General features: G+C 34.9%; 1 protein-coding gene across 1 annotated transcript in view; it reads right to left on the minus strand.

The window, feature by feature from the left end:
* Window positions 1-307: 307 nt before the first annotated feature.
* Window positions 308-27066, minus strand: part of LOC306852326 (zinc finger MIZ domain-containing protein 1-like) — a 46182-nt gene continuing 19423 nt past the window's right edge. The window contains exons 4-23 of the mRNA XM_079389045.1: window positions 26770-26883; window positions 25152-25257; window positions 16759-16897; window positions 15912-16026; window positions 15639-15832; window positions 14591-14789; window positions 14286-14495; window positions 12152-12328; window positions 11156-11200; window positions 10905-11073; window positions 10572-10713; window positions 9610-9820; window positions 9417-9522; window positions 8865-9025; window positions 7836-7903; window positions 7686-7754; window positions 6052-6299; window positions 4672-4832; window positions 3356-3571; window positions 308-2710 (exon numbers count right to left, since the gene is read on the minus strand). Coding sequence (XP_079245171.1) covers window positions 2603-2710; window positions 3356-3571; window positions 4672-4832; window positions 6052-6299; window positions 7686-7754; window positions 7836-7903; window positions 8865-9025; window positions 9417-9522; window positions 9610-9820; window positions 10572-10713; window positions 10905-11073; window positions 11156-11200; window positions 12152-12328; window positions 14286-14495; window positions 14591-14789; window positions 15639-15832; window positions 15912-16026; window positions 16759-16897; window positions 25152-25257; window positions 26770-26883 — 2958 coding nt within the window. The 3' untranslated portion in view covers window positions 308-2602. The remainder of the gene's footprint in view (window positions 2711-3355; window positions 3572-4671; window positions 4833-6051; window positions 6300-7685; window positions 7755-7835; window positions 7904-8864; window positions 9026-9416; window positions 9523-9609; window positions 9821-10571; window positions 10714-10904; window positions 11074-11155; window positions 11201-12151; window positions 12329-14285; window positions 14496-14590; window positions 14790-15638; window positions 15833-15911; window positions 16027-16758; window positions 16898-25151; window positions 25258-26769; window positions 26884-27066) is intronic.

Below are 27066 nucleotides of genomic sequence, written 5' to 3' on the forward strand. Positions count from 1 at the left end.
TATAACATTTAAAAACAAAAGTAAAAAAAAAAAAATAAATTATTAAATATAATAAAAATGAAAAATGTCTTAAATTAAATAATAATCTCTTTTTTTTAAAACAGACTTCAGTCATGGCAAAAATTAAATGTGAACTGACGGTTAGTACATGATTATCCACCGAAAGCAGTTCATGAACTCATGGAATCAATAATTCATCTTAATAACAGAACAAATGTCAGACGAAGGGCATGTGGTTTACTGAGGTTTGCTCTGTTGAGAACCTGTGTCTGTATGAGCGGTATGATACAGATCTGAACTAAAGAATCACAATCAAATGCTTTATTTCTGCTTCACACAGGGTGAAAATGACAGCCATGATCATAAACATTTATCTTCATGGCGACAAACAGAAAAATCCTCTATTGTGCGAGTGAGATGCGTCTTAGAGCTGTCAGGACATCAGATGTGGTGATGCAGCCTGGATGATTTCACAGATAAAAGTCATTCATAATCAGATATTAAAATCATCCGTCTCTTTCATAAAAAAGGGAAGACTTGTGTCACGTATTCAAAAATTCTTTGCATGTGTATCATTTTTTCCCACGCGATGTAATCATCAGAAAAAACGTTAAAGTATAAGAACAATAAAAAATAATTTATCAAAACAAAGAGCAAAAATATTAAAAACCAATTAAAATGGCCGTTAGCTTTAACATACAGCTGCCCTTTCTACAAATAAACAAACCTGTATAGATTTATTTCACATAAGGCTGTCATATTTACTTGTACATATTAACAATATTTCTCATATTAACATGAAAGTCCGTATATCATTAAAATATCCTTAACTGAGCCTCCAACAGCTTCTTAAATGGAAGTGTATTTTTTTAGCATTTCATGTATCACTCCGTCTGGATGTGAAACGAATGAGTAACACAGGCTGCGCTCATAATTACATACCATTTATATATATATGTGTGAAAATCTAGTGTCATTTCCTCTCACAACTGTCATAATTATGAGGTGATATTTGGTCGAAATTACTTTAAAAGTGGTAATTATGGCATACTCAGTCAAAATTAGGACATAAAAAGTCAAAATTATGAGATTGAAATAAGTCAAAATTATAATATAGTCAGTTTTTTGCCCTATGTATCTCATAATTTCAACCTTTTGTCAATTTCGACGTAGTCGCATTATTTTAAATTTGTCATTTTCAACTTTTATCTCATAATTATGACTCATGTCATAATTTAAATTTACTGTCATAATTTCGACTCATCTCAATTATGGCTTACAGTATGTCAGAAAATAGTGTCAGTTTCAACTCATCTCATAATTATAACTCAATTTAGAAAGCCATAATTTTGACTATTTATCTCATAATTAATCACTGTCATCATTTCAATTTACCGTTATAATTTCGACTTTTTATCTCAACGTTTTGACTAATAAAATAATTTCAACTTAGTATGTCATAATTACGACTTTTTATCTTATAATTACAACTTTAGTCAGAATTATGAGATCATTTTGACTTTTTATGGCTCAGGTCATAATGTTTACTTTTTTATCTCATAACTGAATTATGTCATAGTTTTAACCTAGTACGTCATCATTTTTACAAATATTTATGACTTGAGTAATTTTGACTTTTTTATGACTCGGGTAATAATTTTGACTTTTTATCTCATAATTCGGACGTCATTATTTTTACTTTATCTCATAATTCTCACTTAGTCATAATTTTTGACATTTCATCTCATAATTCTGACTTAAAGCATGATTTTCTTTTCTTATATGGCAGAAATGGGCTTACTTGGTGAGCAGAAGAGAGACTTCTTTCAAAAACATTAAGAAAGCTTACAGACCCCAAACTTTTGAATGCTAATGTAAATATATTTCAATGCAAATATATAAAATAGTATGCAGTATAGCATTGCATTCTGAACGCAGCCCATGTATTTCACACATGAATATTCATGGACGGAAGAAACACGGATGACCAATCAAAACAAATGTATTCACAAATATTTACATGAGCTTCTCAAAAATAATACAACTGCATTATGAACAGAAGTGAACTACATGGATAATTGCACGGTGTGAGTTTGATTTCTGTTTTTTCCCTTTACGTTTCCAAATACGTTTGAATAAGAGCTGTGCTTCGATTGAACGTTTGAGAATCGCCACTGAACGTTAAAATGAAGCACAAAAACAGCTTATCAGACGTGGAGGAGTAACATGAACACAGTACGACAGCGGACGGATGCTTGTCTGGTTCTTCGTATCAAAATCAAAGCGAGTAGAAAAAAGCTACCACACATATTGACTAGATTCACTCTCATTTGCTAAAAAAGACTGAATTTAGCTGCAAAGTTAATTGCAGCTCCGCATTTCTCGTGTTCATTTGCTGACAAAGGTTTTAAAAACATTGAGCGATAATCGAAATGCTTTGTCGTTCTGACAGATAAAAATAAGGTATCTGGATGCAGAGATAATGGTTACTGTCTGCCAACGCTGGTTTTGAAATCTGTAGTCTGTACAGGAAGAGGAAGTGACGGTAAGTGCATTTGTGTTTGTCAAGTATGGAGGAGCTGCTAGTGGAGGGTCTGACGTCTCAGTTATTCTCAAAGAGAGACAGCAGGTCGTCGTTGCTGCTGCTGGGAAGGTCTGGAGGATCCAGGTACGACAGAAGATCGCCTGGATTCATCAGCTCTGGCAGCAGCTAGAAAACAAGCAAACATACCAAACAGTTATCAATCTTTTCTGCTGTAGATATAATAGCATAATAATATAAACATACAAAATTAGTTTGGTTTGGTTTGTTTTTGTTGTTATTTGTAAGGTACAATATACAAACATGAAATAAATAAACTAATAAGTAAAATTAGTATTTATACAAAACAGTGTACATTACTGTTGTTATTATTATTACTACTGTTACTATTATTGTTATATGTTTATATAACATATATATTTTTGTTTATATAACATATATTTTGTATATATTTTTGTTATTATGTGTTGTTATTTGTAAGGCAGAATATACAAAAGCAATAATAAAGATAATAAATATTATAATATAAATATTTTAAAAATCATAGAAAAGATCATTTAAACAAAAATTCAAATGTACAGTGAAAATAGTATTTATTCAAAATCATGTACATTTAAAATATACATTGATTGATGAATATTGATCAATTATGGATGTGCAGCATATTAGTATTGGCTGATATCAATATTTTTTTAATTATCCCATTTTTTGATTGATCAGAAATAGCTATTTTTTTCTCATTAAAACAGGTTATAAACATATGAATGTTAATGAATTCAAGATCAAAAGTGTCTGGAGTCAGTCTGAACTCACATCTAAGGAGGCCTCTGCGCTGCTCTGACCTCCACACTGACCCTCCGGGTTGACCGAGGGGTTAAAGGTCATCTCTGGGTGCATGTGGCCGCTGGGGGCGGAGCTGTGCTGACTGGGCGGTGGCCTGCAGCCGTGGGGCGGGCCGCTGTGATGTAACGGCTGCATTCTGTGCTGCAGAGGATTGTGGGATCGATCTGTGTTGAGGGGGTGAGGCATCTGTGATAGAAAACAGAAAATACGCATGACATTAAGGATGCTCAACATCGCTATCATCTGATATAAACTTTTGTTATTATTGTATCATATGATTAAGAAGAAATTCCAGGGTTTTTTCTAATTCAGTCAGTAACAAAACAAAAATGGAAATAAATAAAAAATTAAAATGTACTCTAAAAATAGTATTTATACAAAACAATTGGTTTAAAAATGAAAGTAAATTGAAAGATGTATAAATTAAGGATGCACAACACATTGGCATTGGCTGATATCAATGTTTTATGTATCATGTTTTATCGTATCTTCTGATTAAAAATAAATATATTTTTTCTAATTCAAAATATCTAATTCAAACAATTTCTCTCGGGTTACAGATATACAAAACGATTATCAATATTTTCTGCTTTGCATATAATAATATACATAAAATAACAAACAAATAAATATGTAAATAAAGTTAAAAATTAAATGAAATTATTGAATGAAAGTTATTTTATTTATTCATGCAAGTTATTTTATTGTCAAAATATACAAACATTAAAAAATAAATTATAAAAGTGATCAAAACAATAAAAAAGTATAATAAAATCTACAGTGAAAGTGCAATAGTTTTAAATAAATAGTAAATCAATAAACAAAAAAGGAAACAAACTAAAAATATAATAATATTATATATATATATATATATACAGTAGTCAATATTTGAAGTGGATCAAAACCTTTCATCAAAGTTTTTCTAAAACCAAAATGCGTTCTTAGGACAACTTTGATTAACTTTGATTTATATATATATATATATATAAATATATACACACACATATATATATATATATAACAGCTAACTAAATAAATAAATAGTTATTATTCTAATTATCCTTTGTGCGGTAGAAAATACAAATATATAAAAAAAATAAAAACAATTAAAAGCAATAAAAAATAACTACAATAAAAGCTACAATAGCGGTGTAGTACTTTAAAAAAGTAAATAAAATAAAAAAAACAATATTTATACAAAACATCATGAATGTAAATTATACTGCATCAGTACTTTGTGTGTGTGTGTGTGTGTGTGTGTGTGGTGTTGTGTTTCAGAGACTCACGGCGTCCTGCAGCATGTGCGACATGCTCTCAGAGGTCGAGAGGTCAGTGGGGGGCTGAGACAGGTGCGGCCCCTGAACGAACTCACTCACTGATGATGATGATGATGATGCGTTGCCATGGGGATAGTCACCAAAATTACTGTGGCTCTGGAAACGGTTGCCTGGGAAACAGAGGTTACATAAGAATGTGCACATCTGTATTTACATAAGCTGTGTCCGAAACCGCTCCCTATCCCCTATATAGTTCTCTATATCGGACATTGGCCATTATGTAGTGCTGTCCGAATTCTGAGTGAACGACTTCATTCCCTTTATTCGTTCACTACTTTTTACCCACAATGCATTCTGATTTTGAGTGTACAGCTGGACAAGCTGCAATAGAGTTTGAATGAGAGATGCTGTTTACATCTATTCTTATTTCTGCTTTAACGTTTATTTCATGCATTATTACTAGGCTATTAAAATATATGATGCCGGCATTAACTCAGTTTAATATTTCACAAATTTACTGGGGTTTCATCGTTGTTAACTTAAAACAAAAAAAGATAATTTGGTGGATGGTTGAATGTTTGTTAATCACCTGTAGGTAGAGTATTCCTTCTGATGTAAAATTAGTCGCTTGAAGGCGCTCTAACTGCCCGTTCACACCAAGGACGATAAATATAAAGATAACGATATTAGCATCCACACCAGTGGACTAAGCGCACGCTCGTCTGCAGCTTTAAATTCTTGAGCTCGTTACAGCAGGATTGATTCTGATTGGGTGTCAAATTCTGTCAATGTTTGTATCGTTCATCAGCTGCAAAAAATCATCCTGAAAGTGATCCCAACGATATAGTTTCTCTGTGCCTTTATCGTTATAGTTGTGGTTTGGACGATTTTTAGAACTATATCTTTATCGTTATCTTTATAGTTATCATGCTTGGTGTGAACGGGGCTTAAGACTATTGTCAAAGTACAAAATACTACTTAGTTTCAAGATACTAAAAATAATAAATGCATAACATGAACATGTTTTAATGTGTGTTTTTTTTTTTAACAGTATTTTAATAGTATTTAATGATTATAAAAATATGAGCATTACAAAACAAATTAATAATATACCATCGATGAAACCACAAAGCTGACGCGGAGGTATGTATAATTACAATATAAAGTCATTTTAAGTGTTATTGCTATTAATATTATTTTCTAAAATAAAAGGTACATGTAATATAAAAGTAGATTTGTCTGCGAATTCGTTCACTTCATTTCGTTCACTCCTTTCCGCTATAGTGCACTCAACTGCCATGCACTATATAGGGATTAGTGAACGAGTAAGCGATTTGGGACACAGCTACAGAGTGCCCATCATGAGTGTTTCTGGGTAACGGGCCACACCTGGGCTGATGTACTGGATAGTGCTGTTGTTCTGCTGCTGGGGGTTGGGGTTGGGGTATGGAGACGCTCCTGGGCCGAGCTGAGCGATCATGTCCATCACGTTGGGCAGCACCATCTGACTGGGACTCATGCTTTTGAAGCGTTTGCACATCAACCCATCCGGATCTTCCTTTATGTGCGGCTCAGATTTGATCCGCACCGGCCTCCAGCTGCAGGACGGGTCTATCGTGACCTCCTCAAACTCTGAGCTGCAACGACAGGAAGTAGATCTGTGCAAAACACCTAAACCTACGGTGGCCAAGCGAGCTCAACGCACTGCAACTTAAAGTGCCCCTATTATGGATTTTTGAAAATGAGCTTTCATGCAGTGTGTAACACAGCTCTAAGTGAATGAAAACATCCTGAAAAGTTTTAAATCTGAAAGTGCACCGTGTACAAAGTTATTGTCTCTCAAAAACTCAGAATCATTGAAACAAGTCTTTTTAAAACGAATCCCAAGCCGTCTCATGTTAATTTCAACATGAAACATTAGCATACAGCCCGCCCACTTGTTGCTCGCAGACCTGGGAAAACTTGATTTTCGCCTTGGTCTGAATGAAAATGCAAATTCATTCTTTGCCACTAGGTGCCGCTTTTGGCATTAAATATAGCGGTTTCCCCGGTAACGCTGTACACAAAACAGCACTGAGCTCACAAACACTGCTTTAAATGAAATCGAGCAATCACTGCAGATTAGTGTCACGCAAAGGAGGGGTTTGAAAAAATTAATCGTTGAGCGAATCATTTGGGAGTCGTTGAGCAAGCAAGGTAAAAATAAATGCATATTATAAGACAATGAAAGTGTTTTTTGACCTTGCATGCATGTCAACCTGTTGTTGGGGACTCCCAAAACCAAAATATGAACCTTTCATAGCCCATAATAGGGGCACTTTAAGAAAACACATGCAAACAGAAAAAGCACCAGCAAATTAAAAAAACATCTTTATCAGTTTGACAGCACGTGTTCTGCAAATACAAAATAAGCAAAACCAGAAATGTGCTGCAAACACAACCAAACACAAAACCAAAATTGACCATGGTTAAAATATGGTTAGTGTTTTGAATTTACCATGATTTAAAGATAGCATTAACTATGCATTGGTACTATTATTTTTATTTTAAAAAACTTAAAAAATAAATAGAGGCTATTTATTTATTTCAATAGTAAAACCATGGTTAATTTTTGTAAAGGAAGTAGTAAAAGGAGCCAGCTTACATAACATTTACAGTAATTGTGTATTCCGTCAGCTTATTCAGGCTAAAAAAACTAACTAAGGAAGCTAAGGAAAAGCTAAGGAATCATATAAAATCTCACATTTCAGAGTAGACATTGATAAGCATGTCCCAGTCAGGTGGTCTGTACGTATTTGCAGCGCGTTTCTATTTTTGCAGTGCATTTGTATTTGTCTGTGTTGTGAGTATTTGCAGCACATGTGCTGTCAAACTGATGAAGATGGTTTCTTAATTTGCAGGTGTTTTTTTCTATTTGCATGATGTGTTTTTCATTTGCAGCGCATTGATCTTTCTTGGCCACTGTATAAACCAGCTGGTCTGACTTCTAAAACGTCCAAAGTGAGCACTAAATGTTGACTTACTTCTGAAGAGCGTTCAAGATCCCCCACATATACTGATCCACCTCCAGACCTTCTAACAGAGCCGCTTTACTGAAGAAGAGAAACAGAAGGTCAGTTCTGCATCACTCAAGCATCTCAGTCGTGATCTGAGGATGAACTGGAGGATCTTACTTGCACACCGGACATCTCCACGTGCCCCGCTCACAGTTCAGCTCTAGATAAGACTCCAGGTCAAAGCACTGCAAGAGAACATTATCATAACATTAACACAACATTTAGACAACATTACCACACTTACATGTAAATTTAGACATTTGATGCCAAATATGATTTTTGACCCCCAAATATACTGACCCTGTTCCCTTTTAATACTTTATTAATTTAAAATTAATACTTTTAATCAGAAAATGTGCATTCAATAGCTCAAAAGTGACAGTAAAAACATTTCTAATGTTACAAACGATTTCTATTTCAAATAAATGCCGTTCTTTTGATCTTTCTATTCATTTGTGAATCCTGAAAAATAAAATGTATCACGGTTTTCAACATTGATAATAATCAGAAATGTTTGTTGAGCAGTAAATCAGTATATTAGAATGATTTCTGAAGATCATGTGACACTGAAGACTGCAGTAATGATGCTGAAAATACAGCTGCAGATCACAGAAATATATTACATTTGAACAGATATTCACATAGAAAACAGATATTTTAAATTATAATAATATTTCACAATATTAGTTTTTACTGTATTTTTGATCAAATAAACGCAGCCTTGGTGAGCATTAAAAATTGATAGTGTTGGTATGGCAATTGGTATATAAAAACTAATTTATACTGTGTGAGAAAAAATGAGAAATTATAAAGACATTTTTACTAAATTAAATAAAGGCATTTTTGCTATTTTTTTTTATATTTTATACTTTACTGAAGGCAAAGCAAATTATATTAAAAATATTTTTAATGTATATGACAAATCCAGACTGTGCATTAAGGACTGTATTTGCATCTCTTTCTACCCTCTTTTAGACTAATTCTAGAAATATTTAAAATTCAATTAAAATGTATTTTCACAATAAATATAATTCCCAAGCAGATTTGCCATTAATAGCCATAAAAATACATTTAGTAAAATCACTTTTATAAAAACCCCTCTTGTGGCTCATTTAGGCGTTTAGGCTGTTTAAAAGACTTCCAGACCTGCACATGTTTGCAGTCGTGGCCTCTCGCCGGCAGCTGAATGCGCCGGAACGTGATTGGACATTTTATAGAGATTTTGATGGCTGTTTGTTCCACTCCATCATCACCGTTCAGACCGGCACCGGCGACAGACACGGCCACACTGCTGAAGTTCCTCTTCACTGAGAGACAGAGACAATGAAGGCTCATAAATACATTTACATTTAGTCACTTAGCAGATGCTTTTATCCAAAGCGCCTTACAAACGAGGACAATGGAAGCAATCAAAATCAACAAAAGAGATTACTTGCATCCAAAATAAAAGTTTTTGGTTACATAATAAATGTGTGTGTACTGTGTATATTTATTATGTATATATAAATACACTCACATACAGTAAATATTTAGTGCAAGAATACAGTATGAATAGAGTGCAAGTCTAAAACGAGAGCTAGAATTAGAGGGTCAAATGTGTTTTTAGCCGATTCTTGACGATAGCTAAAGACTCAGCTGTAAATACAAGACTAATCACTGAGACGGACCAATAGAGAGACAGACAGACTGAAGCGGTACCTTTATTGATGCAGTGTTCGGCGGTGAGGAGTCTCTTCCTCAGTAAACCCTGCAGCACCGATCGAACCGACGGCCGGTGGACCAGCTGAAGGACAAACAGGTGCGACTGCAGAGAAAACACATCGCAGACGCTCACGCAAGATTCACCAGACGAGCACAAAAGGAGTGTGTGTGTGTGTGTGTGTAAACTCACACAGCAGCAGGCCGACACTGTGATCTGGATGGTGTTTCGGCCAGGCTGACACACGTGCTTCAGGTGCAGGGCTTTGTGGGAAGTCTTGTTGTCACCCCGTTCGATGGTGAGCGGTGTGGCGTTGACGCTGACCTGCACCGATGCCGGCCAGTTCGTGTACGTCTGCCTGTCTTCATGATGATAACACTTGAACTGAAGATCCAGATCAGACCTGAGACATAAACACAAGCGGATGTGAAAAGGAAGTCTTTGTCTGGCTGTTTATATATATTTACACGTGTGTGTGTGTGTGTGTGTGTGTGTGTGTACATATTTGCGATAGTAGAGCGCGAATAAAACACAGGGCTGGGAATTACCATAAGCCACCTGATTCGAAATGACAATATTTAGTTAAAGATAATAATAATAATAAAACAAAACAAATATATATACACACACACACATACTTTGACTCTTAATGATCAGCATGTTTAAATATTTAATAAACTTCAAATATTTAATTAGAGAAAAATTCTAAAAGTACTGTAATAATAAAAAAGAAGATATTTTAATAAAATATATAAAACATTTATAAAATGTATATTATAAAATATAATATACTAAAATTATTAAATGTATATGTAAAATCAGTGGTGTTGTCCAGTATTACAGTTACTTTTTTTATTGCATCAATCATTTTATCAATGTTATTAGAATATATTATAATAAATTATTATTAATATTATTATACTAAAATAATAAAGAAAATTATAATAAATTAAAACAGTGGTGTGTAACCCAGTATTATAATTATGATTAATTATAATAAATTACATTAATAAAAAAATATAATCAATTAAAACAGTTGTGTAAAGTTCAGTATTACAGTACATAAGTTACTTTATAATAATTTTATTAGAATTTAAAAATCAATTTGTCATCATGGTGACCATTTAAAAATCCCATTGGTGATGGTGTCTGACCTCCACATGAGCGTCTGGTGGACGGTGGGCCGCAGGTGGAAGATGTGATTACTGACGGCCAGGTTGTGTTCCAGTCTGAACGGCTCCAGAACCACACCGTCCCGAACCGGGAACGTCAGCCGGAGCTCCTCGTTAGGGTTACCTAGGAAACAAGATGGAGATTAAGCCTATTTAATGATTCGAGATTCTAAACAATCATTTTACTTCTCAAGTAAATGTATCTTGATTTAAGAATGTTTAGATATTTGTATTGGAAAACAGGAAAAAAACACTCAGGAGAATCATTTTTAACAGCGTGGCCAAGATGATGTATGGAGATGTAGCAGCTCATACCTGGAGGAGGCGGCAGTGCATTAATGTTGGGTTTGATATCAGGAGGAAACACGGGCTTCATGTCCTGGTTCGGCGACAGATATGGTAGCATATTACTTCCTGGGGTCACGGGGGGCGTGGGGTCGCCCGGTAATGGAGAGTGAGGGTAACTGCCCACCGGCCGCGGAGGCTACAAACACAAGAAAACACAACAGGTAAACGCCTGAAACTGTGAATAATTCAACTGCTGACTGAACATCTAACTAACGTACCCCACTGTAATGAAAGTTTCCCGTGTCGAAGTTACTGCTGGGTTCCTGTAGTAAAGACAGAGAGAGACACACTCAATGAGCTAAATATTATGGGATTGGATTGTTTTTTAGATGTATACACTACCTAAGAATTTGGCTATATAATATTGAAATATATTTTAATAAAATTAGAAAATGATACTTATTATTATTATTATAAAACAATAAAAATAGATGATAATTTAAAACAGTGGTGTGTAGTCCATTTTTTATTGTAGCAATCATTCTCATTTTATTATAATTTATTATAATTAATGATATATATATATATATATATATATATATATATATTCATATTCACACACACACACACACACACGTATTATAAAGTCCAACATAAAATACATTATAATATATGATTTTATTACTATTAATAAATAGTAATAAAATAAATGATTATATTAATATAATAACATTTTAAAAAATTAATAATTAAAAATGATAATAAATTAAAACAATTAAAATTAAAATTAAAACAATTTGTTATAATAAATCATAATTAATTTTATATAAATAAAATGTAATGAAATATGTTTATATATTTGTGACCCTGAATATTTTGATTTTTGTGCACCCTCAGATTCCAGATTTTCAAATAGTTGTATCTTGACCAAATATTGTCTTATTTATTCATCTTTCAGATCATGTATAAATCTCAATTTAAAAAAATTGACCCTTATGACTGGTTTTGTGGTCCAGGGTCACATTTGTATTATAAAATTTGACATAATAAAATACATAATAAATGATTAATTATATTATTATTAAAAAATATATTTTAATGTATCAATCACACACAAAAAAAAAAATATTTTTCATAGTGGTGATGATTTAAAAATCGTATATCTCAAGAATCTCAATTTCATTCCCCCACCTCTAATAAAACATAAGTTGTAATAAAGCATTTTGTTATTAAAAGAAGGTGTTTTGGAGGGCAGCATGATGTTAGTGCAGAACCTTGTAGAACTGTCCCATGCCGGCGGTCTGGTACTGTGCGGGCGTCCCGGGCTGTGCGGGCATCCTCTGAGCGGGGTAATGCGGTGACGAGACGCCTCTGCTGGCGGCAGGGTTCGGATACTGACCCTGCTGAGAGGAAAACTGCCCGTTCGGTCCGTACTGCTGCCCATAGCTCCCCTGAATAAAACAAAAACCTTCACAGAAATCTCAAACTCATCTAAGAACATAAAAACCCAGACTCTGGTTTAAATAAAAGGCCACTCTAAAATGTGCAGTTTTATCACGCAGCACAATGCCACAGATGTCGCAAGTTTTGAGGGAGCGTGCAACTGGCATGCTGACTGCAGGAATGTCCACCAGAGCTGTTGCCCATGAATTGAATGTTCATTTCTCTACCATAAGCCGTGTCCAAAGGCGTTTCAGAGAATTTGGCAGTACATCCAACCGGCCTCACAACCGCAGACCATGTGTAACCACACCAGCCCAGGACCTCCACATCCAGCTTCTTCACCTCCAAGATCGTCTGAGACCAGCCACCCGGACAGCTGCTGCAACAATCGGTTCTTTGCATAAACAAAGAATTTCTGCACAAACTGTCAGAAACCGTCTCAGGGAAGCTCATCTGCATGCTCGTCGTCCTCATCGGGGTCTCAACTTGACTGCAGTTCGTCGTCGTAACCGACTTGGGTGGGCAAATGCTCACATTTGATGCCGTCTGGCACTTTGGAGAGGTGTTCTCTTCACGGATGAATCCCGGTTTTCACTGTACAGGGCAGATGGCAGACAGCGTGTATGGTGTCGTGTGGGTGAGCGGTTTGCGGATGTCAACGTTGTGGATCGAGTGGCCCATGGTGGCGGTGGGGTTATGGTATGGGCAGGCGTATGTTATGGACAACGAACACGGGTGCATTTTACTGATGGCATTTTAAATGCACAGAGATACCGTGACGAGATCCCGAGGCCCATTGTTGTGCTATTCATTCACGACCATCACCTCATGTTGCAGCATGATAATGCACAGCCCCATGTTGCAAGGATCTGTACACAATTCCTGGAAGCTGAAAAAAATCCCAATTCTTGCATGGCCAGCATACTCACCGGACATGTCACCCATTGAGCATGTTTGGGATGCTCTGGATCGGCATATACCACAGCGCGTTCCAGTTCCTGCCAATATCCAGCAACTTCGCACAGTCATTGAAGAGGAGTGGACAAACTGATCAACTCTATGCGAAGGAAATGTGTTGCACTGCGTGAGGAAAATGGTGGTCACACCAGATACTGACTGGTTTTTGGACCCCCCCCAATAGAGTAAAACTGCACATTTTAGAGTGGCCTTTTATTGTGGCCAGCCTAAGGCACACCTGTGCAATAATCATGCTGTTTAATCAGTATCTTGATATGTCACACCTGTGAGGTGGATGGATTATCTCGGCAAAGGAGAAGTGCTCACTAACACAGATTTAGACAGATTTGTGAACAATATTTGAGAGAAATAGGCCTTTTGTGGACATAGAAAAAGAGTTCAGCTCATGAAAAATGGGGGCAAAAACAGAAGTGTTGCGTTTATAATTTTGTTCAGTGTAATAGAAACAGAATATAAAAAATATAAATACAAATATTTTTAAAAAATATGTAAAAAATATATATATTTTTTAAACATTCTCAAATGTGCAAATCATTATATTAAAGCAACATTTTGTGAGGTCTACACTATTTTTTATATAATATGCAAATATATTTAATAATATGTCTATATTTAGCATATTTTCAAAGTTTATATGAAAAAAAATCAGTGTACAGTATATATTATTATTATTAGTATTATTATTAAAAGTCAAATTAACTGTATATTTGACCAGTGCTGGGTAAGTTACTCTAAAAAAGCTATTACTAGCTACATATTACATCTTCAACAGTATAATTATATTACTGTACTAATTACTCTCTCTAAAAAGTATTGCATTATTTATTACTAATTACTTTCTAAATCCCATATTAACCTCTGCCAGTTAAACAATGTAATTATGGAATGTTCAATTATGGAAAGTAATCCCTTACATTACTTTTGCAAGGTAACTTAGTAATGCATTATATCCAGTACTGTATTTGACACCTAATCTATTTTCCTCACCTCTCCAGGATACGGTCTCTTCACCCCCTGCACTGGCCGTGGCCCGTAGCCCTGCTGGGGCATCCTCTGACCCCCGTACGGCCCCATCTGGCCCCGCGGCTGCCCCATGTTCATGGCCCCAGGATGGGCAGGGGGCCCCCGGGGGCCGGGCTGATTCACAAACGGAGTGCTGTAAGCCTGGTTTGGTCCCATTTGAAAGGAGGAACACATCTAGAACACAAACAAATGAAACACTTCGTTCAAACTCATTGTTTCAATCAGAAATAATTATCCAATTAGTGTGACGATTATAGACGCTCCCTAACCGGGCCGTATTGGTTCATGTCCTTGTGTTGCGTCTCCTGTAACGCGGCGACCGTCGCCGTGGCCGTAGCGGTTGCCGTAGCAGCAGCAGCAGCCACAGCAGCGGCGGCAGCGGCAGCAGCTGGTTGGCTGAAGTCAGAAGGGGCGCGTGTCTGTGCAGGCAGGCCCATCCCATCTGTGTGGTTAGGACCGCCCCTGTAACTGCACAAGAGAGAAGAGTTTGGATTCATGAAATGTTCCACAAAAATAAAATTCTTTGTAACTGCTATTTTCTTTTAATTTTTAATTTATGAATGAATGAATGAATGAATGAATGAATGAATGAATGATGCATTTATATAGCGCTTTATTGTGTATTGCTGCACACCCAATTTAAGAATAAAGGTAAGAATTTTTTTTTTTACCCAAAACATCTCTTATCTTTTTTCTTTAAATTGTTCTAAAGACAAAACCTAAAGGCATGTTTATTATGATTATTACACGATCTGCAAGGAAAGCAAATCACTTGCTCAGCAATGGATGCTCTGCAGTGAATGGGTGCCGTCAGAATGAGAGTCCAAAGAGCTGATAAAAACATCACAATAATCCACACCACTCCAGTCCATCAGTTAGCATCTTGAAAAAACAAAAGCTCAAACAAATCCATCAAGATGTTTTTGACTAAAATACAAGTTCATAATAACGCTTCCTCCAGTGAAAAAGTCCATCTCTTGTTGTCTCACACCAAAATCCAGCTACACATTTGTTTTGAGCCGTTTTGGTTTGTAAACGCTGCTTGATCTGCAGATTTCTCTCCTGATTCAGACCAGAACACGTTTTCACTGCAGGAAGCGCTATTATGGATTATGGACTCTATTTTAATTAAAAACATCTTAATAATGGAGCTTTTGTCTTCTCCAGATGTTAACTGATGGACTGGAGTGGTGTGGATTATTGTGATGTTTTTATCAGCTGTTTAGACTCTCATTCTGACGGCACCCATTCACTGCAGAGCATCCATTGGTGATGCAATGCTACATTTCTCCAAATCTGATGATGAAACAAACTGACCTGTTCCCGAATCCTCCTCCTCCTCCAGGGAAACTGGATCTCCCGTACATCCCCGGCTGCATGTAGGCCTGGTTTGGATTGGCCTTGGAGGAAAACTGCTGCTGTCCAGTAAACTGTCCCGGGTTCATACCTCCATTACCTCCCGTCATAGGGTTCATGTGGCTGTTTGGGTTCACCATGGGGTTTCCCAACACCTAAACACACACACGCACACTTTATGGCATGCACTCAAACAGCAGCATGTGCTCTGAACGGTGTTAAATACACTCCCACCTGACTCTGTGATGTATTGGTGACACCCCATACAGTGGTCACCACGGAAACAGAACCCGGTGGCTGATTGGTGTTTTGTTGCCAGGAGACGGAGTCATATTGAAATGGTGCATCGCTATGGAGATTAAAAAGGATGTAAACAGTTAACGTGCAACAGTAGCTGTGTCTCATTTAGAAGGCTGCGCCCTCCGGATGCTGCATTCGAAGGCTGCATGTCATCGAGGCTGTCTCATTTTAGAAAAGCAAGTAGGACACTCCGAATGCGACCTTCTTTCACAGGAATTCAGAGGTTGCATGAGGTGTATCCTTTGCTGCTACAGATAACCCACAATTCTTTGCGTCGCCGTAAACAACAGTCGTTAATTTGAAAAATGCCGGCGCCGGCAGATGTACACACAAGCGCAGATGTGGTGTTTACAACTTAACTTAAATTGCCTCCAGTAAAAACGGATAAACTTTATTCTTAATATCCTCCTCCTTTTTTTCTCTAACAGATGTCTGTTGTACGTACACAGCAGCTCCTCAAACATTGAGCAAAATAAAACAAGTAAAAGCATTTTTTTTTTTCAAATTACTTTCCAAATTTAGAAATAATTTTCCTTCATTTAAGCAGTGTGAGAGCGCAACGATACTCTAAATGTGTTGGCAAATCAATGTTATACTTCCTGTTTCCTTTTCCGCCTGTCCTACGAAGGCCGTCTCGTTAAATTCTAGGTTGAGGACACTTCGTATGTACACATCCTACAGAGGATGCAACCTCCAGAGGATTCGACCTCCGGAGGGCGCAGCCTTCTAAATGAGACACAGCTAGTGTGTCAATATGTGTGTGTGTGTGTGAGAAACTGACCCGTGTGACAGCGCCGGTTTCATATTGTTGATGTTGGCTTGCATCGGGTTCTTGGCCACAGATGGATCGGCTTGTCTGTTTTTCTGATGACGCAGCAGCAGAAGTCGACCCAGATCCTCACACCACGAGGACAGCAACGCTAAACAAACACAAACACACTTTAAATGGGTCATATTTGATATATAGGTCATATTATTTGATGTTTTTCTCTGATGTCCTGGAGCTCTTTTTTATTTTCTCTCAAAAACAGGTTTTGAGTTCTGAAAGTTATATGTTTTCAAAGTATAATGAGATCAAAAGAAAGATTTCTCATGACATGAGGAATTTACCAAGTTTAAAAATAAATAACTAAATAAATACATTTATACTATTTCAAAATTTAAATGTATTAAAAATTACCACTTTTAAGAATTACAATGAGTGCTATTTTAGTATCATTGCGATACTATTATAGCTTAATATTTTGAATGGCTTTTTATTTTTGTATTTTCCTTTTTTTTTTTTTTTAGTTAAAGATTTAGTAATTTTGTAGTTTTTAATGATTAGTTTTTGTTTTTTATTTCTATAGATTTTCTTTCAGTTATTAGTTATTTTATTGCATCAAGTTAAACTAAATGAAAAAGAGAAACTTTGCCTTGTTGGCAACCAGCTAAAATGAAACAAGTTGAATTTTTTAAATATTTTATTTTAGTTTACAGTTTTTTTTATTTCAAGTAACGAAAATGTTTTTGTTTTCTTTTAGTTTACTATAACCCTGCTGCAAGATCTAAAGCATTTGGCCATTTTTACTTTATTTCAAACTAATTAAACAATAAAGTAAACATTATTACATAAACATTATGAAGAACTAATCACACACTTTCAATGCTGTTAATGACAAATTACCACTATATTTCACTATAAATCTGTAGTGCAGCTTCACAAGCAGATACAACAAACACTTTTGAGTCTGAAATAACCACTAAATCTGAAAGACTTTATCAGGTTAGTGGCATCAAATACACAAAACAGTTTCTACATAGCAAGCAAACAAGACATCCATGGGCACAGAAGTATATTTCGCTAAGTTTTCAAAATTGATCAAATTTGCCAGAAGAAATGGTGAAGTGTGTGATTTCCCTAAGTGGAATTGCAAAAAAATTTAAACACTCAATTCATCTGCCATTGGTCGATCAAACAGGTAGCCCCGCCCCCTAATGAATGCCATTGGTTGAGCCAAAGCTGTTTAGATGCAATTTGACATTTATCTAGTCCTAAATATTGCATAAAACACATTTTGTGGTTAGTAGGGGTGAGCGATACTGCAAATTTTGGTATCGATCCGATACCGAGTAAATACAGGGCCAGTATCGCCGATACCGTTACTTCATTTAAAAAAAAAACCCATACATTTAAATGACCAACAACAATTAAAAAAATTAACAATACTAATGTTGATATGACTAATATTATATTCACCTTAAAGCTACGTGGATATTATTTGCCTTTCTAAAAGATCTTTGCAGGCAGAGGAGCCCAGAACATGAAAGCAATGCACAGTTTCATGTTAAGTATTTTCCTCCCATAGAAAAGAGTTATAAAAATAATAAACATGGCTTAATAAATTAAGAACGTAATATTAAAAGACAAAACTCAGTATACACCTTATTAATGTTGCAAACTAGATATACAAGTTAGCAGATGTGCCCAGAATATGAAAGCAACACTCAAAGTTTTCACATTATGCATTTTCCTTCCATAGAAAACCATTATAAAGAAAAGTTTAACGTAAGTGGCTTATTGAATGAAGATAGTGATATGAAAAATAACTAATAAACCATAACTCGTTTATTATTGAAAGGATTTTCGTATGTTATGTACGTACTGTATTTTCTGTTTGTTTTATACATACTATAATATTTGTTTGTTATTATTGCAATAAAAAACTGTGATATGAAAAGGCCAAATTCAGTATAGTTTATAAAAAATATATAGGCCTACTATGTATGTACAAGTAAGCAAATGAACCCAGAACATGAATGCAACACGCTGAATTTAATTTTCTCTCATTGCAATATAAAAACATTTAATATGGTGCAATGGAGGAAGACAGTGATAAGACCAAATAAGACTAAATTCAGTATACAATTTGTTAATAAAATATAACATGTGGCAACCAGCTGAGCCCAGAATATACGCAAACATGCTAAATTACGTTAAGCATTTTACTCCCATAGAAAACTGTTATAATGAAAACATTTAAAGTGGCTTAATGCATTAAGAAATAATATTAAAAGGCCAAACTCAGTATACACCTTATATACAGTGATACTGCATAAAAAGGACAATTTTGGTATATAGTTATATACAATATGCACTATGTGAAGGATTTCCTTCCTCCCCTTTCTTTTGTAGCTCGGAGTTCTACCGCTTGTGCTTGGAGCCGCTGAGTCATGTGATGGCATGACAACCAAACACAGCGTAGCAGGGTAGGAGCAGCAATGCTATGAGATGTGAAAAGAGTGGAATATACACCTACAGACATGCCAACACTTTGTTTGTATTAAGCAATGTATTAAGTGTATAGGAGAAAAAAAACAACTACAGTATTGATCTTGTCAGGCTAGTATCGATCCGACGCCAATACCAACGTTGGAATCGATACTATCGATATTAGCATCGATATGCCGACCCCTAGTGGTTAGTCAGTTGCTGGCTGACTGTACAATATCAAGGGTTAAATGTTAATACTTAGTATTTAACATAATTCATTGGTGCAAAAGACAAGTGATTTCCATGAATTTATTGATTTATTAATTTGGTAAACAGCTGTAGTGGGATCATGTACAGCCAACCTCTGCTTTGCATCAGGGTTTAAACGAATCTGTCGGGTGTTTTGTTTGCTATGATACCATCAGACTGTACTTCACTCTTTATTGATGTACTCTAAAGCAGAAGCTGTATGATGTATGATCTATCAGAGCTGAAACACATACGAGCAGACAGGGACAGATCTGCAGTCTGATGAAACACACACACACACACACACACACACACACACACACACACACACACACACTAGAGGGCTGCTGTCAGCTTCACTCACTTTTCTATTTAGGAAAAGCCACAGTTTAACTATCAGTTTCTACCCTGAGAGACACCCAGACAAAATTACAGAGTGTGTGTAAGTGTGTGTGTGTGTGTGTGTGTGTGTGAGTTAGATCACCACACTGAATGAGAGTTTATCTTTAATTATATACAGGTTTCAACAGCATGATCGAATCATTATTAGAGGTAGTTAACAATCTGTGCTGGTAACCACAAGGTTGCAGATTTAAATCTTGTTAGTTTGAATGAACCACAGAGCTGTCAAATGTCGAGAGCGCATTTTTGTAGCACGAAAGTAGATTAATATAATGGCCGAGCACGAATCTCCCTGCTTGCACGCGGATTTCCTTTGCTCTCGCACAAAAACGGGCGCACGCTCTCGGATATATCTTCTGATTTAAGACAGAACTAGGGTCAGATGCACTATTCCCTAAATAGCCTACTTAAGATGTGGAGACCAAATATATAATGAATTTATCATATTTGTGATAACATCACTACATTATATTCTATGGGTTTAATGCATTTGCAGGTCATTACCTATAACTGTCCTATAACTGTATATTCACTGCTTTAGAGGAGAGTGCCATTGAATGTGTTGCTAATATGAAGTGAGTCTTCATGAAAAGAAAATCTAGCTAAAACCAGAACTGAAAACAAACATTTAAAAATATAAATAAAAAAAAAACTCCCAATAAATGTCCAAACAGCGATTCTATCACAGCATAGTTAGGATATCATCATTTTGTTTTTATATTTTGTTGTTTGATAGGAATTCTTACTTACTATTACCAACAACTGAGAATTTATTGCAATGATTTTAAATTCATATCTGACATAATATGACATAATATTGACCTTTTATAAGAAGTCTTTAGAGCCATGGGCTGTTTTTAGATAAATCGAGGGGTTTGACCAACCATAGTTGGACAGGGGTTATTTATATGTACAAATCATCCAAGCACCTAATTTCTAGCCATTTCAAATATATATTTGATTAACATTGCTAAACTGGAAAGAAATGAAAGATCCTTCTTTAATTGTCAAAATATTTCACAAAAAAGAACAAAATACAAACATAAAAGATATAAAGTACAACAAAGTAGCCTACAATAACTAGTGTGTTAAAACAAAAAGGCAACAATAAAAAAAAAAGAAATCCGCGTGCGAGCGGGAAGATTCGCGCTCACACATAATTTACTTTCGCGCTACAAAAATGCGCTCTCGACATTTGGCAGTAAAATAACGCCATACAAAACAAACATCTGAGCTGCAGCGAAGAGGAACAATTTCAGTCCAAAGAAAATATGCAGGACAATTATCACAAGTAGATTAATCTCAATGAATCGATTCAGAACTTTAATTCAGTAATTCATTTGCATAATCACTTATTCACAAAAGCTTCAGGGTAGCATTTATCATCCATTCAAGTGTTTTTGTTTCACAAACGAACACGCTGACCCATATGACAATGTTTTTTTTTTTGGACAAAATATATTTTAAATACATGCTAAATATATGTTGAAAACAGTGAAGCTCAATTAAATATATTTTTTGGAATTGAAAATATATTTAGTATTAAACTTTATATATCAAAATGTATTTCAGGGGCAAGAAAATACATTTCCGATCTAACAGTAGCCTACATTTAGGTTAAATGCAAACGTCAATGGAATAGCCTATAATGATTTCGTAATATTTATTTTTTATATATTGTATTTTCCTGGCTGATTTCATTCAAATTTGTTATATGTTCAGACAACAAATAAACTTTTTCTTCAATGATATTCATTATTCATTCAAATTCATTCATTCATTTTAAAAGTATTAATTCATTTTTATGATGATTTAAATAATTACTAGCTTTTCATCAACACACAAACCCCAGTTTGGGAAGCCCTGCAGTAGGAAACACTGATGTGTGTATGTGTTTAACTCTCTCTGAGCCGCTGGCTGACTGACAGCACAGATACACGCAGCTTCAGTGAGAACAGAGACGCTCTCTGGCCGTCTGTCAGAATGATTCTCCGTAACACTCTCAGAGTTACAGTAAGAAACACAAGCCTCGTCCTCTAGAGTAGACAAGTGTTCAACGCCTCCACTTAGAACAGCGCGAGTGTGTTTTACATTCCATTAAACGAGTGACTGGTTTCATTCATGCTTGAACTAGTTATAAAGCAGCAGTGGAGTCTGAGCTTGGCAGAGACCTTTCATCTGATCCCTCATCTAACCTGAACCACGATAATGCTGCAAACACACACACAAGACAATGAAAACACTCAAGCAGTTGTGCTGTATTTTAGCCATTTTGAACAAAGCTGTGGTAAATGAAGGGTTAATGAGTGTCTCTATCTTCCGCAGGAGCAGCTGTGAAATTCCTGCCGTCTACTGAAGCGAAAGCAATTAGGAGCGATTGATCCGCAGGGAAAACCACCAGTGAGATACAGACTCCAGCAGTGTATCAAAGACATAACCAAGCTTCTTTCAATTAAAACATCTTTGAACAGTTAAAAAACTGTTTGAACAATTAAAAATAAATAAATAGTTTTAAAATGATAGTTAAATAATTATATAATTTAAAAAAAAAAAAAATTTTATACAATTTTTTTTTATTTTCAGTTTTAATTTTAATGCTTTACCTTTGGAATCTTGTACAATCAAGGGTTGTGTGTCACTTTTAAAGGGATTATTTTCTGATATTGACTGTATATTATCTGCTCATTCCATGAAAACTTACCAGATAATGTATAATGCATATAGGTGACCCTGGACCACAAAACCAGTCATAAGGGTAAATTTTTTTAAATTGAGATTTATACATCATGGTTTGTTATGATCGGACAATATTTGTCTGAGATACAATTATATGAAAATCTGGAATCTGAGGGTTCAAAAAAATCTAAATATTAAGAAAAATCTCCTTTAAAGTTGTTCAAATGAAGTTCTTAGCAATGCATATTACTAATTAAAAATTAAGTCTCGATATATTAGGAAATTTACAAAATATCTTCATGGAACATGATCTTTACTTAATATCCTAATGATTTTTGGCATAAAAGAGAAATGTATAAGTTTGACCCATGCAATGCATTGTTGACTATTGCTACAAATATACCTGTGCGACTGCTTTTGTGCTCCAGGGTCACATATATACATCTTTACAAATGTACATATAAATAATACTTATAATTAACAGTTGTTTTTTTGAGCTATATTTAATATTCACAATGATTTCATAATTGTAGAAAAAAATAAGCAATATGAATTTCACAATGACTTTTATGCACTTTTTATGTAGACATTAGATTAGTTTTGCAATTATAACTTCAATATAGATCAATTAATTTCTGTAAATCAATCAGTTCAAACTGTTTGCTTGAAAGAATTGATTCAAAACTCTGATTTAAAAATTAATAATTCAGATACATTCAGTCTCTGCATGGCATTTCTCACATAGGAATTACTATATATTAATATTTTACTACTTTGAATCAATTATCTGAAGTGGCTGTTTGGAATATTTGAAATGATTCTCAAGTGATGCAGTGTTTGAATCACAGTTCATAGAAATCCATCAATAATCCTCTTTTGGACCCATTTACATTATCAGAGCAAAAAGAAATATATGCTCATATTTTGTTAAGATTTTTATTGTATTAAAGCAATATCACACATCATGCTATGATCATCTGCAGCTGAATTCTGCTTTAAAACAAACAGTCAACAGCTGTATTAATCTACTCTATTAATACCAAAGCTACTGACTGAATATACAAATAAATGGACATGAATATTGATTTGAGTTAACTGATTGTATTACGTGGGAAAAAAGAAACTAACACAGCTATCAAATATTTAACCACATTTGACCACAGAACGCTGACCAATCAGAATCCAGTTTTCAAGAGAGCCGTGATCTTAAAGCATACCGTGATCTCCAGGCTGGTCTCGATCATCAAACAGGAGGTGTCAGTGTCATACTGCAGGATAACACAGATCGATCCCCTTACTGTCAGACGCTCAGCAGTGAACTGAAGAAGTGCAGAAAAACCCCAAATACACACCCAGTCTAGACCGGCATCACACAGCTATAAACCTGAGATTGTTTCTGGCGCTGTTGATTCCTCTGAGGGAAGAATCATTCTCAGACCGTACGAGAATCTCAATCATGCAAACACCCGACACAGCGGCTTTCACTGACCACTGCTGGAAAAACCATAGAAAAACTCAGAGAAATCTGTTTCTTATGAAACGCATGACCCTCAAGTTGTTGCATAATCCGTTTCCATCAACACAATGAGATAAAGTCCTCAAAACACAAAACCAGATGCTCAATTACAGATGATTAGATGCTTAATTATAATTAATAATTGTGTCTACACTTGAAGTGCCCATGAAGAACCACAATGTGACGCAAAATCAGATGTCGAATACTTAGTTTCTAGTTTTACTTAGTATATCATACATAGGCATATCATACTAATTTATTTTCTCAGAAGATATTTTTAAATATAATATGTAAGAATTAATTACACCAAATTTTGTTCATTATATATGAAGTGTTACATCAAAGCTCTTGATGGCATAGGGTTATTATAGTTAGCTAAAACTAAAAATAAAATGAAAAGCATTTAAAAAACAAATGTTTAGTTGTTGTTTTGAAATTAAAATAAATGTTAACTTAAGTTAGATCAAATAGAAAAAAATATATTATTTCAGCTAGTTGCCAAGGCAACATTTTTATTTTATTTTAATTTAGTTAAAATAAAATTTTAATTTTTTAATAAAATAAAATAATGTTTTTAAAATAAGAAAGCATATAAAAAAATAAATAAAATTAATAAAAACTATATAGAAGAGTACAAAATAATTAACTAAAAATGACAAAAACAAATAAATTACTAAAACTTTAATTCTTTAACTTTTTTTTTTTAATGTTACTTTTTTATTTTAGTTCAAATGAAAACGGAAAATTTTAAAATAAAAACTGATTGAAACTATTAATAAAAACTATAAGAGTATCTCAATGATATTAAAATAACACTGATGCAGACTGTGTCTTAAATCTTTTTGGAAGTAAAAATATGTTCTCTAAACTATAAGCCTCAAAAACAGACCATAGTGTGTTCTGCTTCTTTGTGGGTAGGTAATGTAGTAAACTAGTTAGTTACGTCATCGTTCTGCTCAGTTTCTCCCAGTTGAGCAGCAGGTCCAAAAGCACCATTTCAGCTCATATGGACTCTAATGTCACATTTTGCAGTTTGATAAGGGTGCTGAGACAATCGTAGAGGATGGTGGAGTCTCACCTGCTGATTTGGGGGTGAATTTGTCCCTGTTTGCAGCACAAACGGCCAGCAGCCGATACCCCAGATCCATGTCAAAACCCTGCTGACATGCAACACGACTCACCACCTGACACACAGACACAAATAATATTCAAACATCGCTGAAATATCAGCATTCACACAAGCATGCTTTGTCATAGTTAAATTGGGTGGCTGCGGTTTTGGGGTTTTTTGGGAATAAAATCTCTGTCCTGATTTGCAAAGCCTCGTCAGGTCGGCCCACGTTAAACAGCACCACACCCTGAGGCCTGAAACACAGACGTACAGGAAGCAATCTTTCATATCTGAGTCTTAATTACAGTTAAACACACATCATGTGTGTCTAAAGCGCCTAATTAAACATCTGAGGGAGGTTTGATTTAGCCCTTTTTCCACATTCTCCTTAAATGCAGCTCAGATCTGCACGCGAGAGCAAGGACATTCTGCTCTTTCTCTGCTGTAGAAATGTGTCGGAACGCTTAGATCACTTCATAGAATAAAAGTTAAAAAATATAATAGATTTGAACAGAATAAATTCAAGCAGAATACAAGAGAAAAGTAGAATCAAACAGACTACAATATAACAGAGCAGAACCATTTCAAACAAAATGAATAGAATAAATCGGAGCAGAATAGAACAGAATGAAATAAAAAAATATATAATTAAAGTACAATAGAATAGAAATGTAGAATAGATTAGATTAGATAGAAGAGAGCAGAATAAAATAAAATAAAATGAATAGAATAAATGTGATGCAGATTAGAACAGAAAAAAACAATACAATACAATAAATTAAAGTACAACAGAATAGAGTAGAATACAATATTAAATTGGAGCTAAATAGAAAATAATAAAATGGTATAGAATAAAGTGCAATAGGATAGAAGAATAGAACAGAAAAGACAGAAGAGATCAGAACAGAATAAAATAAAATGTACATAATACAATAAACTGGAGCCAAACAGATAAATTAATGCACACCAGAACAGAAGAGTAAAATAGAGCAGAGTAGAGTAAAATAAAAATAACTAATTGGAGCCGAATAGAAGATAAATAATAGAATAGAATAAATAAAAGCACAAAGGAATAGAAGAGTACAATAGAAAATATTTCAATAAAACAGAGCCAGAACAGAATAGAATAATATAAAAAGAATAAATTGGACCAGAATAGAATAAAATTGTATATATTAATCTTTATATTGATCTTTGCGCAAGATAACTGTCGGAGCTGTTCGTAACAATTCAAGTTTATTTGTATAGCGCTTTTCACAATACAAATCATTGCAAAGCAGCTTCACAGAAAATATTAAGTTTCTACATTATATTTAGGAGTAGGTTATTAGTGGTGACTATGGCAGAAATGTACAGTAAACAAATCATGCAGCTAGTTACAAATTAGACGTAAATAATCAGACGGTGAACACTATTAACTGCAATGATTATATGTTGCGATTAAACTTTGCAATTGCAGATAAACGTTTTGATTAAGCAAAATTTGGTAGCTTTACATGTTGTTCAAGGGTTAGCATCATCTAACAGCAGATGAAAGCTGACTGCTGATTGGTTAAGTGACTGAAACGGATTGATTTGCCCTCACCGTTAGGCATCCCATCAGGCTTTGCTCAAAGGGCCGCTGAAACGCTCGTGGATCTCCACACCAGTCCAACAGCTCTGTCGCCGCCGTCTGGAAATTTGTTGGATTTTGCAGGTGCTGATAAAAGAAAATCACACTCAAACATTATGCTTGTAAAAATGTATTTAGTTGTTATTGTTTATGTGAGTTTACGGCTTTGAGGTGTGAATGTGTGAAAGGCCCTTGAAATACAAATATATTCATCACTAATCTACAGGAAATTACTTTCTATTGTTCCTGGCAGTCTAATCATTGTGTTCA

Source organism: Barbus barbus (assembly GCF_936440315.1).
Source record: "Barbus barbus genome assembly, chromosome: 32".
Taxonomy (NCBI): domain Eukaryota; kingdom Metazoa; phylum Chordata; class Actinopteri; order Cypriniformes; family Cyprinidae; genus Barbus; species Barbus barbus.